The sequence below is a fragment of the Jaculus jaculus genome, chromosome 18 (genome assembly GCF_020740685.1).
Source record: "Jaculus jaculus isolate mJacJac1 chromosome 18, mJacJac1.mat.Y.cur, whole genome shotgun sequence".
Taxonomy (NCBI): Eukaryota; Metazoa; Chordata; class Mammalia; order Rodentia; family Dipodidae; genus Jaculus; species Jaculus jaculus.
This window is the reverse complement of record NC_059119.1, coordinates 24,180,378-24,193,729: the sequence shown is the minus strand read 5'-3', so window position 1 is coordinate 24,193,729 and position 13,352 is coordinate 24,180,378. Positions and strand designations below refer to the sequence as shown.

Below are 13,352 nucleotides of genomic sequence, written 5' to 3'. Positions count from 1 at the left end.
GTTTACCTTGGAGGCCAAATTATAGACTATATGAAGAATCCTTCACAGTAAAAGGCAAATATTTCCCCAAGTATCAGAAGTCAGGCATAGCTGATGGTTATCACTCTGTTCAACATCATGCCAGACGACTGTACAGAACAGTACAGCTCAGCAAAGCATAGCACAGCAATTGTGTAAGAAACTCAAAATGAACTGACTGAACAGGGAAAAGCAAAGCTCCTGTTCTCATATGATACAGTTTACACAGAGAATCCCAAGGAACTAAGAAGAGGTAAAGGAATCATTTGCACAACACTGGAGCCAGTCAGGACTAAGGCAAAGTCATAAAGGAAGACATAAGCCAAAGGGCCACATTTTTGTAAAGTGTGGGTAGAATAATCAGTTAGAAAGGACCTAATTTAGCCAAATGCCCTAAGTCTCAAGCAAGGACTTAAAATGGTTCATTTATTAGAAGTGACAATGAAGAATGAAGTCAAAGACCCTATCTCTAAAGCTCTGGGAATGCTGGAAAATATGAACTCTACTAGACAAGAAAGGCATTCAGGAAAGAGGTAGGTTTCAGTTATAATTAGGAGAAATAGACAGAGAGATTATGAGTTTGTGAAGATATGAGAGAGATTCACATACTGGGGAAAGAGAGCACTTGGGACAAAGGAAGAAAGGATGAACAGGCCAACACAAGAGAGTGCAGTACCCAGGTGAGGACACCAGAAAACAAAGTCAGCACTTCTTAACCACCAGTCTTCCCAACATGCTGAGTTAAAAGTAACTAACTGCCAATGATGGGAAGTAGAGACCAGAGAGGAAAGGAGACCACTTGTCAAAAAATTACAGAACAGGAGAAGAGATTTTGTATATGTATACTATTAAAAGGCCCTGTGGTTGGTACATTCAAACTCTTTATTACTGACGTGCAGAGAGAAAATAAGTGTCAAGTGTGCCTTGAAGGAAGTTTCCTTTTGCACTACGCATTCTAGTCCTTGGCTCTGGGACATCTAGAAGACCCAGCAAACATGCAAGAAAGCTCAAAGGAAAAAAAAGAAAAAAGAAAAAAAAGAAAGCTTAAAGGGATAAATAAACTGGCCAGAGTCGGGTGTGGTGGCACACATGGAGGTAGGAGGATCACCGTGAGTTCGAGGCCACCCTGAGACTACATAGTTATTTCCAGGTCAGCCTGGACCAAAGTGAAACTCTACCTTGAAAAGCAAAATAATAATAATAATAATAATAATAATAATAATAATAATAATAATAAAAAAATAAACTGGCCAACCTGCCACCATTCAAAACACATCTGTAAGCCTTTCTTGGGGAGCTGCTAAGCCCGATCAGCAAACTCTAAGAATGCTATGTGCTTCTCTCCTCATTAAGAATCACAGGCAGGACCCCAATGGACACTCTCAAACTTAAACTCTCTTATGTTCCTACTCTTCCGCTGATCCCAAAATGCCCCTCTGCCTCCTCTTGCCCCAGGCCCTCTATCTCTCACCTCTTCATGCTCATCTTCCCTTTATACCTGGTGTTTTTATGTCATAGCTGTTGACAAGAATAGCAAACTCCTTCATTCTCCCTTCTGTCTTCTCGCGGAGTGCACAGAGCCCATCTCCCTCAACTACTGTAAAACAGGTGTCTGCCAGGAACTGCCCTGAAGCCAGCTCAGTACAGGAATGGTATGAGAGAAGTCTCTGCTTCACTCAGGACCAAGTCACAACAATCTTCTACATTGGCACTATCAATCTCACCACTCTGCCACCTCCAGCCACCATGAAACTGCCTCCTCATCACCTGCCCAGAAGAGAGACCCATCAAACACATTATACACCCCCACCCCAAGACCTCATCGCCGTTAAAGGCATTTGCCTTCAAAGCCAAAGAACCTTGGTTCAATTCCCCAGGACCCACGTAAGCCAGATGCACAAAGGGGCGCATGCATCTAGAGTTTCTTTGCAGTGGCTACAGGCCCTGGCATGCCCATTCTCTCTCTCCCTCTCTCTTCCTCTTTATCTCTCTGTCTCTCAAATAAATAAATACAGCTTCAAAATAAATAAATTTAAAAAAAATTAGGGGGTTGAAGAGATGGCTTTGAGGTTAAGGCATTTGCCTGTGAAGTCTAAGGACCCAGGATTGCCCAGTATCCATGTAAGCACAGGATGGTGAATGGGCCTGGAGGCCTGGGGTTTATTTGCAATGGCTACAGGCCCTGGCATGCCCATTCTGTCTGTCTTTCTATCTCTCTCTCTGTCTATATATATCATATTCATATATATATATATATATATATATATATATATATATATTCACACACACATACATACATAAAATCTGCCTATCTGTCCCTCCATTCCTTAAATAAATAAATAAAATATATTTTTAATTTGGTGAGGGAAGTGCTATTAAAGTAATTATTATGGTGGACTGACTATACTCAGCTCCAGTTTCATCATGCCCAAGGATAGAGATGACAAGCTACACAACTTTGCAGTGTGATTATGTTTCCTTTAAGTTGAAATGTGCCTCCCTCTACCTTCAACTAGATAGATATCATTGTGTTATCTAGAGTTAATGAGAGTTAATGAGCATGTAACTCATTCCTCCAAATGACCAAGAAACCCAGCTTTGGTAAACTTAAGAGATCACTGAAAATGTCAGACCTACCACACAGGCTCTTATGCATGCCAGTGTGCCAGGTGGAATGTCTTTTCTTTTCCTACAGAAACCATGTCTGCAGTCTCACCAGCTGAACCTTCAGATGGGTTCAAAGTAACATCCACATACTGTGGTATACAAGCCAAAAAAAAAAAAAGTTGCTACATGTCATGCTTCTTGTGTCCCTTATCCACGTCGCCTGCACACAATGACTGAGACATCACGACCCGTGCACTGACACTGCACTGTAACTATCCACAGTGGCCCCCACCCCCGCCATCGACTGTGCACACAAGGATCTTACATATCCAACTCAGAGAGCGATGCAGACTGTCTTCACATCACGTTCTTGCCTGATAGCACCAGCTCTCTGGGGCCCATTTCTTATCAAAAACTCTGGCTGCAATGATTGGTATCCCATGCACTCTTCAGGACTGCCTCAACAATATCCATTCACAGAATTACACCAGTAGAAGAATTCTAACTGGACTCCACCATTTCATAATCCATTGAAGAAATTCTTTCTTCAACTGGACTAGAATCTGTGCCTTGCACTGAAGAACATAACTAAGAAATAGCATTAAGGGACTAGAGAGATGGCTCAGCAATTAAAGACACTTATTTACAAAATCTCCAGGCCCAGGGATCTGATCCCCAATACCCACATAAAGCCAGATGCACAAAGTGGTGCATGCGTCTGGAGTTCATTTGAATGGCAAGAGGCCCTAGTGCATCCATTTTCTCTCTTTCTCTCCTCCCTCCTCCCTGCTCAAATAAATAAAAACATTTTTTAAAAAAGAAATTCAGTCAAGAAAATTACTATTATTTTCACTTTGAGAAGGTCTTTAGGACTTGTCCACCATATTTCTGAGATATTCTGCTAAGAAAGAACTCAAGCAAAAAAACCTCTCAAGTTTTTGTTTTAAAAAGTCAAATAAGGGGCTGGGCGCAGAGTTTCCAAGCACAAGTGTGAGAGATTAGCTGAGTTGGGATCCCCAGAAACCACGTAAAGTCAAGCACTGTAGCCAGCTTGCGAGAGCCACGCCTACAGCAAGAAAGGCGCTAGAAGCCACAGAAGCTACTGGAAATTCATAAGCAGCCAGCCTGGCACATGGAGCAGTCAACGAGAGAGGCTGCCTCAATGAAGTGAAGGCAGAGACTAATACCTGAAAACTGTCCTCTGACCCTCACCTGCACACCGTAGCACATTCACCCACATTCACACATACACATCAAAAAGGGGGGGAGTGGCTTGTCAGTTAAGGTATTTTCCTGAAAAGCCAAAGGACCCAGGTTCAATTCCCCAGGACCCACGTTAGCCAGGTGCACAAGGGGGCACATGTGTCTGAAGTTCATTTGCAGTGGCTGGAGGCTCTAGTGAGCCCATTCATTCATTCATTCATTCATTTTCTCTCTCTGTCTCTCTCTGTCTTTCTCTATGAAATGAATAAATAAAAAAATTTTTTAAAGGCAAATAAACCCAGAAGAAACATATCTTTCATCTTATGCACAGGCATATCTTGTAATAATCAAGTTTGGGTATTTGCTTTTGCTACAAAGGCCCTCAACAACAATTTTGTCTTTTTAGGGGTACAGAAGACCACATACTTCCTCCCACTGTTTCCTTATATCAGTGTTATTCTTTGCATTGTTAATATGCTCCAGGAGCCCTCAAATTCCTTGTGAAATCAGGGGAACAAAAAGGAAAAAATATAAATATTTACTGTTTCTGGGTGTCTACAATATCAGACACTACACCAAGTGCTGTTATTCTAGATCCTAGAATTCTACAAAAAGGTGTTTGGAAGCATGTTTTGCAGATAGTAACCGGAAGTAGGTAAGGGTTAAAAAAATTAAACTTGCAAAGCTAATCTGTGTCAGACAAGGCTCTGACCCCAGGCCTGCACAGTTACAAGGCTGATCCAATTAAAGACTGCCCTGAGCTTCACAAAGGAAAAGACTCTACTACTGTGTGGTGTCTGCTTATGACTCTAGCAGTATTTATAGGATGAAAAAATTTAACTTATGATATAAACAAAAGAAAACCAATCATTTGATACTAAGGTTATCCATTACCACTTTAAAGATATATGATGTAACAAAGTCAACATTTATTCATTCCCACATGAGAAGTAAAACAAACAAACAAAAAAAAACTTATACCATAACAAGCCCATATTGAAGACATAAGTAAATGTGAAAATTATGAAAAAGCTACTGAAAAAAATTGAGCCAACAGGAAAATACCAGGTTATTATTCTAATTTATACCACAGGTAACTTGAAAAAAAAATTTTTTTAGTGTCTCAAAAAGTTTGGTGAGAGCATTATTTATACAAAATAACCAGAGGACAGAAAGCAAAGCCCAGGTAGAACAGTACTCACCTGCTCAGGTCACTTTTCCCATGATGGTAGTGGTCAGTATGGCTAAGGTGGTAATGCTCCTGTCCACTCCACCTCTGGGGTGGCCTTTTCCAAAATCCTTCCTGAGGCTGTCGAACATTTCTATCTGGTCGGTCAAAGCGGTTCATATTGTCACACTCCACTAGACAGATTGAAAAGTAAAAGTCTATGAACATGCATACACACAGAAAAGTTAACTACTTGTGGCTTCAGTGCTGCTGGAAATGGACAGAAATAGACTAAAAGCATCATTTAAGCTAGCTAGTCGCCAAATGAAGTTTTCCACAATAATAACAATAATACAAACAGTTGTCATGTTGAAACCTGAACTTTCTATCGTTCAAACTGAAGTTACAACCTGTCTACCACAGCCTCTTACGGGAACAATTAATTGCTGCACTGTGGTAGCATGAACAAATCCTCCCTGACACCAGCATTGCACATTTCAAGCACAATCAACCACTCTGAAGTGGTGTTGGTTCTGATTTTAAGATCAACTGATAAGAGAGTCGAGTTTAAGGCTAGTAGATAATTCACTCCTAAAAATGAATTCCATAATTAATGTTCCCAGAGTTCAAGAAGAACAAATAAACTTTGCAGAACAATCATTTTTAAATAAAGCTCACATTTTTAAAAATTAAGCTACTTCAATCTGCTTACGGAAGAGCTTGTTCAGAAAGACTAAATGCTACTGCAAACAAAGCCAGTATTTTCAACAACAAACAGTCCACTCCCTACAGTCCCAACACCACAAAAGCACGAAAAGAATCTCTGAAACACCCCAGCTTCTTCACTTACCCAAATGCTCCTGCCCTCACATATCTGAGCACTCTCTAGGAGAGTTGATCTGCACAAGGGAGACATTGTGTTACCGACTGCCTACTCAGACATAGCTGCACACCAGGCGCTGCTGAGCAGGCCTTCCTTCCTGCACACTCCCAGCCCTCCCTGTGGGAAGCAAGCCCAGCCTGCCCTGTGACTCCATCTTCCAGCGGAGCTTACATAGCTACTGAGTTAGGGCTGTTACTAAAAATATGGCTAAACACTACCCCGGGCCATAAAACAGGAAGGGCTTCTCCAGTTCAAGAAGTATTACATGAGAAAGTTCAAGTCTTGAATGTTCTGAATGCCTTGTGATTAAAAACTAAAAAGTTTACATATCAACATAATTCCAGACTTTAAAAAATTTACTTATTTAAATGACTGTTACCCTTAACAAAAAACTTGAATTTGAAATATGCATTAACTGTCACATCACAGCAAATGAAAACAAACTTCCCAATACAAAAAAGAATAATGCAGATAAGTGTATGTATGTTCATTCTTCACTGTGAGCTCACTTCCTTGAAATGCATAATAACTTATAAGCTATAAAAGCATGCTTTTATAAGGACACTGGCATTTTGTCTGCATTCATGAGGAGTCAGTGAGTGGGGAGATACACGTTATCGTGTGTGTGTGTGTGTGTGTGTGTGTGTGTGTGTGTGTGTGTGCATTTCTTAAAAGTAGAAACATTTTTATAAGAAGTTTTACACTAAAATGACTTCTAAGAATTGCCATTTTACTTGAATAAATAATGATGTATTTTTTTAAGTTTATTTATGGAAAACCTACAGTGACCATTATGACCATCATATTATTATCAAAAATATCAGTAAAAGAAGGCAAAAGGAAAATCTGAAAATAACCCTTAAAGTTTAAAACTGATGCTAGTTTAGTCCTATCAACATCACTTACAAACCCACATTTACATTATATTCGATTCTGTTAACTCCCTTAACTAGTTTCAATTTGGCATTGAAATGTTCTAGTTTAAGAGCTCTATATAACTGATGAAATACACGTTTAAATATTTTCCTTAATTCAGGCAGAAAACTTTCCACTCTCAAAGCAAAAACTTTTTGTTATCAGAATCACCAATATATTTTTAGAATGGTATCAACACAGTGCACACAGAGTAACAAGAAGCAAACTGGCAAGCAAGCCAGGAGATGGGTAAATATCCACGCAATTACCATGTAAACATACATCAATGTGCTGTTTCTGTATCTGCTAACCACTGCTACTGCTATGCTGCTAATGGCACCACATACAGACTCCAAGGTAGTTTCTTACTTAACATCAACCAAAACAGCAGAAACACTAGAAAACACACATTTGCTATGAGTACAAAAGACTAATGTTCAAAATTAAGACAGTGTGCCTTAACTTCTGAAAGACAGGCCGACTCTGAAGAGAGAGCCCTGCCTGTACTCCTATCTGAGGTATCCATGCATCAATTACTTGTTTACAAACTGTAATGCCTGACTAAGAAGGTAATGTGAAACAGCATTAGGGGTGAGCTTTTAAAAAACTAAGAGCTGGGCTGGAGAGATGGCTTAGTGATTGAGGTGTTTGCCTGGAAAGCCAACAGACTCAGATTCAATTCCCCAGGACCCATGTAAGCCAGATGCAGAAGGTAGTGCATGCATCTGGAGTTCGTTTAGAGCAGCTGAAGGCTCTGGCACGCCCAATCTCTCTATCATCCTTCCTTCCTTCCCCTCTCTCTTTCTCCTCTCATAAACAAGATAAATTTTAAAAACACATACACACACACTAAGAGTTGCCCAATAAAATGAAAGAAATCATATGGAAAAGAAAATGGAAAGCAAACAAAACCACAAGATGGAGACAAATCAGAACTAGTACCTAAAGGCTGACAGGAAAGGACTAAACAGAATAATAAGGAAATAAGTTCCTTAACTAAGTAATGCTGCATGGCTAATCATGTCTGTGGTGAACTATGGAGGAAGACTGACAGCCAACCTAAAGTGATCATACCTCACCCATGTGCAAGCTAATGTGCTGACCCAGACCAGCTCCCCTTAACTATGACCTCAGGAACTCTTCTGGAGAACGGACTTCCTTCCTCCTCAGGGAAGGCTATGAGAGTTCCAATGATTAAACAGCAGATTTAAGACCCTTTACTGTCATTTACAGAGAGGTAATATCAAGACACCTGCCTTCTGCAGAGGGAAAAGGATCTAGTAGAGTGTACATGATCTATTATGCCTGTGCCTAATACTCACAAGACCCATTTTCCTGGTTTGGTACAAGAACAATATAAATACCCAAAGTGCCCTAAATTACTTCTCCTACATCACAACTATAATACCCAGAAGATGAAGGATGGCACAATACAGATGGTATTTTGTACAAATAATTGGCTGAGAAATCACAGGGGGAAGTGATATATCACAGAACATGGGAGCAATGGAGTTTCCAAGAGTAGACTTGACAATCTTTTCAAGAAAGATTTTGGAAAAAAAAAAAAAAAGAAAGAAAGAAAGTTTTTGGGTTGGAAGGATGCTTAGCGGTTAAGGTGCTTGCCTATGAAGCCTAAGGACCCAGGTTCAATTCTCCAGATCCCACATGAGCAAGATGCACATGATGGCACATGTCTTGCAGTGGCTAGAGGCCCTGGTGCACCCATTCTCTCTCCTTCCTTCTCTCTCTCCCTATATCCCTCTCTCTGTCTCTAATAAATAAATGTTGAAAAAAATGTTTTCAACTGGGCTGGAGAGATGGCTTAGTGGTTAAGTGCTTGCCTGTGAAGCCCAAGGACCCCTGTTCGAGGTTTGATTCCTCAGGACCCATGTTAGCCAGGTGCACAAGGGGGCGCACGCATTTGGAGTTCGTTTGCAGTGGCTAGAGGTCCTGGTGTGACCATTCTCTCTCTCTCTCTCTCTCTCTCTCTCTCTCTCTCTCTCTCTCTCTCTCTCTCTGTTGCTCTCAAATAAGCAAATAAAAAATAAACAAAAATTAAAAATAAATAAATAAAAATAAATGTTTTCAACTGCAATTCGATTTCAGAAAAAAAGTCTCATGGAAATAAGAAAAATAATGAACATTATTATTGAACACAATCATTATTAACAGAAAGAAAAATTTCTAGAAGAAAACACAGCAGTCCTAAGTAGTCAAGGACATGACAGACTTCATATTTCTCAACAAAGAGTTTATGAAATTCAACATGAAACAAGTGCAATTTAATTGGCAATGAAACTTGGAGGGATTCAGGAAGTGATTAGAAAGGCATCTTTTTCAACAGAGTCTAGACAGAAATGATAAAACAATCAACACTATACACACAAGAAAAACTGTGGGAATTCATGAAACTGAGGACTCTATGCTGATAGGCCCAAACGTGAGGCAGCAGCCTGCGAGCAATGAGTGGCCATGAAAAATTCCTAAACAAGAAAAAGCTTTTTCAACTGGGCTTCTGACCTAACAAAGACAGTGAGAGACACCTCAGAACACGAAGAGCAAAGCTCAAACACGTAACAGTCTTGCAAAAGATATTCAGGTTGCAAACTTGTTTCCTTAAGGAATTCCTTGGACTATTAATTTGGGTCAAGGCTGGGAAAAAAGGCCCATTTGATAAATTAAAACAATCTCTTGGGGGGTGGGGGGAGGGAGGGAATTACCATGGGATTTTTTTTTTATAATCATGGAAAATGCTAATAAAAGTTTAAAAAATAAAAATAAATTATTAAAAAATGTGTAAAGAAAAAAGCCAATTAGTTATATAAATAAATTTTCTGTAATTCTAAAAAAAAAAAACAAACCAATCTCTCATTAAGTAAGATCCTTCCAAAGCACAACTCAGACCTAAAGTCTTTTATTGTACCCTTCCCCAATTCTGTGCCCCTTGACTGCCCTCTGACACGTCTCTTCCTCTGACCTGCTACCTTAAGCAGCGTAAAGCCCTCGGAAGTGCAGGAACATGTCAAGTCCAGCAGTTCACGTGTCTGCACTGCAGGCTCAGCATCCCAGCTCACCATGTTCAAGAGGTGTGTCCTCAGGCAGGTCCACATCCAGCATAAGGTCATCATCCTCAAGGTCACAAGAGTCAAGATTATTCAGAATATCCTACAAACATAAAACACACACATAACCATTAGTTGTCAAAATATCACCTACTCATGACTTGAGCTTACTCAATATTTACGTTTTTTAAAAGTTAAAAATAAGCAAATGTGGCTTGTTGTAGTTTGGTTTTCTGTTTGTTTGTTTTGCTTTGGTTTGGTTTGGTTTGGTTTTTTGAGGTAGGGTCTCACTCTAGCTCAGGCTGACCTGGAATTTACTCTGTATTCTCAGGGTGGCCTCGAATTCACGGCGATCCTCCTACCTCTGCCTCCCGAGCACTGGGATTAAAGGCGTGCACCACCATGCCCAGATATAGTTTGGTTTTTGAATGTTCACCAAAGTCCCACTTTACTGTTGGTGGTGGTGACCTACCTAAGAGGCTTAAGAGGCCCGATGGGAGGTCTTTGGACCATGCTGTGAAGGACACACAGGGGCCCTGGTACCTCCTTCTTTGTCTCTTCTGCTTCCTGACATAAAGGAGTGGTTTTGCTCTCTACCACCCCTTCCCAGCAATATGCAGTGACTCACCACAAGCCCAAAGCCTCAAATTGGTAGCCTTTCACTTCTTGTTGCACAAACATCCACATATATGTGTGCCTTCACAATATCACATATACATACTCTCTGGCTTCATAAACCTTGCTGGAATTAAAACTGAGCACTTATTAGCAGAATTCCTACGGAACTGTCTGAGAACCATGGCTGTGCAATAGTGGAACAGAGCTTCCCTTCACACATTTCTCCTTCATTGTGTGTTCCAGAAAGACCTGTGTGTGAACTCAAGCTCTCAATTGACCATTCTACAGAGGTAACTGATTAGAACTCAGTGCTTATGGGTTGGAATGTTACAGATCCAGAGCCACATTACCTTAGGCTGTCTTAGCACCCTCAATAGTACCCATTTATTGCCCAACTCTGTGACCTAACAACATGCGACTATAAGGTAAATCCTTTGGAATTACGAACAGATCCCATACAACCCAAAAGCTAAGAATGTCAACAGAAAGCAGTATTTCTCCACTTTGCAGTAACCTAACTACCTGATGTAACCACAGAATTAGGTGAAAAGTAATTTTAACTTTCTTTGTTCAGTTACTATAAAAACTCTAGAATATGGAATTGAGATAGGCTCCATCTGTGATCCCAGGCCGTTGTCAGTCATATTGGCCTCCAGAATAAACTACCTCTCCCTCCCTTTGATTGAGGTGAGAGATGTGTTTCTTATGATCTTATGGTCACATTTAGTGCCATATGACAAGCCATCTTCACCTGTAGAATGACCTGGATAGGCACCAGGGCCCACTATGCCCAAATGACCAGTGCTGCCTCCTCAAGTACAGGCCAGTGGGTTTTCTGTGGCTCAAACCTCCCCTGATTTGGTCAACAGTCCATTGGTTTATTTTGAGCTGGTTATAGAATCCTATTTATTAGACAGCTTTTTTTAGTTTGCTCTCAAAGTTTAAGGTATCCGACCTATTTGTTTTTGAGGTATTTTGGTTTCTGACTATTCAGCTTGGTATTTGCTAGCAATCGACCTTTTTCTTCTAGTAATCCCCCAAATCTAATTGCCAGAAGGGAAGCTCATTTGGTGCTGATGCGTGCTGTATGTTTGGCAAACTGCTTTTACCCCTCACTCAGGCCACAGGAGGCTGAAAGCAGAAATGCACGCCTGTCTTTGCTTCCTCCCTCTGTGTCTGCCTCCTCTTCTTCGGATCACTCCTGCCTGACTCTGCAAAAGCATGCTAATCACTCAAGCCCACCAATGACTGCAGTCTGGGGCAAAGTTTTCCCTACCTGCCCCTTGTGCTGTTATGACAAGGGCTAACCAGAACTCAGGGGCCATGCTAGAACGAGGGCCAGCCCAAGCCTCCTCTGTAGGAACCCAGTAACTGTGGGGATGACACTAGTGTCACTAGCTGTTTTGCAAAGTGTGGTTTGGCTCTTGCTTTTCTCTGGAAGCAGTCCTGTGATCAGAGTTGGAAGACCCATATCTGGTGCCACATCCTCATGGGGGCCTCTCTTTGCTATGTAGCATCCTAAGGGCTCATGTGTGCCTCAGGGCAGTGTCAGAAGGAAGGGGGTTGAGAGGTGGGGTGCAGAGCTCCTAGAGTTTTGTGTATGCCCTTCATCCATCAGCCTCTGCTGGGGCCTTCTGTGAGCATCTCACATCTAACTGGTCAGAGGAGGAGTCAGTGAGAGAGCAGAAGTACATATGAAAATAAAGGAGATACATAAGAAGTGCATGGGCCACTTGCAATCTATTTGCTACTGACCAAAGCTCATCATTTGGAACATAATAGAGGCTGCAGCTGTTAGGGACATTTCCAAAGCAAGTTTCTAAACACTCAGAGGTTTCCCAAGCTCTGAGCCAAGGAGAGTTATCACAAGAGTTGTGGCATTCACAGTAAAACGGTCAGGAACTGATCTCATAAAGCTAGAAAAATGAAACCCCCAACCCCACTTTAGACCTACTAGTGCTGACCGATGACCCATACCAAAGCCATGTAAAGAGCCAGATTATAAAGGACTAAAGAAGATCTGTCTTCTGGGGAAAATAAAATAAAAGTCATGGGCTGAAGAGATAGCTTAGCAGTTAAGGCGCTTGCCTGCAAAGTCAAAGGACCAGGTTCAATTCCCCAGGACCTACCTAAGCCAGATGCACAAGGTGGTGCGTGCATCTGCATCTGTAGTTCGTTTGCAGCAGCTGAAGGACCTGGCATGGCCCCCCAAAACCTGGCTGTTTCTCTCAAATAATTAAATAAAGTATTTTTTAAAATAAAATAAAAGACATGGTAATGACTTAAGAAGTATCTACCTCTAAAGGCACAGAATTAAGTCACTGTCCTAACCCTCTTGCACCTTGCTTTCCAAGAAGAGCAGAGCCTCACAGGACAGACCACTACCATAAAAGGCAGTTGTCTACAAGGGAAAGGCTGTACCTGGGAGCAAAATAATCCTACTGTGAGACCCAACTCATCTCTGCAAGCAATAAGGCTTCCTAGGACCACCTTGCAGAAACTGGGCTGAGGCAGTGATCCAAGAAGGACCACGTGGACTACAACTGCTCCTTTATGCAGAGCCCCTGCCCGTCCCAATCATGTCAGTATCCCAAAGATGGACTTGGGATAACTGCAAGTCTTTGTTCTTCCACAGTGGCCACATCAATACAATCGCCTCTCTGCTTTTCACCAGTACTCTTCTCCCTCTCTCTATTCCCCCCACCTCTCTTTTTTCCCATTACTCATCTCTTTAACTGGCTTTTACATTAAAATTTTGGTCACATCCACAGTTTTCCCATCATCTTTGAATCCAGTATAATATTTGGGTTACTGAGTCTATTTACATATTAAGTCAGGTCTTCAAACAGACACCCTACTGCCAGCCTTCCCACTTAGG

General features: G+C 41.3%; 1 protein-coding gene across 5 annotated transcripts in view; it reads right to left on the bottom strand.

Annotated features, from left to right (window-relative positions):
- Ccser2 (coiled-coil serine rich protein 2) overlaps positions 1 to 13,352 on the bottom strand; it is a 134,214-nt gene that overhangs the window by 55,530 nt on the left and 65,332 nt on the right. For 4 of the 5 annotated variants that reach the window (XM_045137186.1, XM_004658007.2, XM_004658008.2 and 1 more), the window contains 2 exons: positions 9,869 to 9,959; positions 5,031 to 5,190 (listed from right to left, as the gene is read on the bottom strand). In XM_045137186.1, coding sequence (XP_044993121.1) covers positions 5,031 to 5,190; positions 9,869 to 9,959 — 251 coding nt within the window. Of the gene's footprint in view, positions 1 to 5,030; positions 5,191 to 5,846; positions 5,981 to 9,868; positions 9,960 to 13,352 lie in introns of those variants that run through there. The other variant, XM_045137188.1, reaches the window with a different exon arrangement.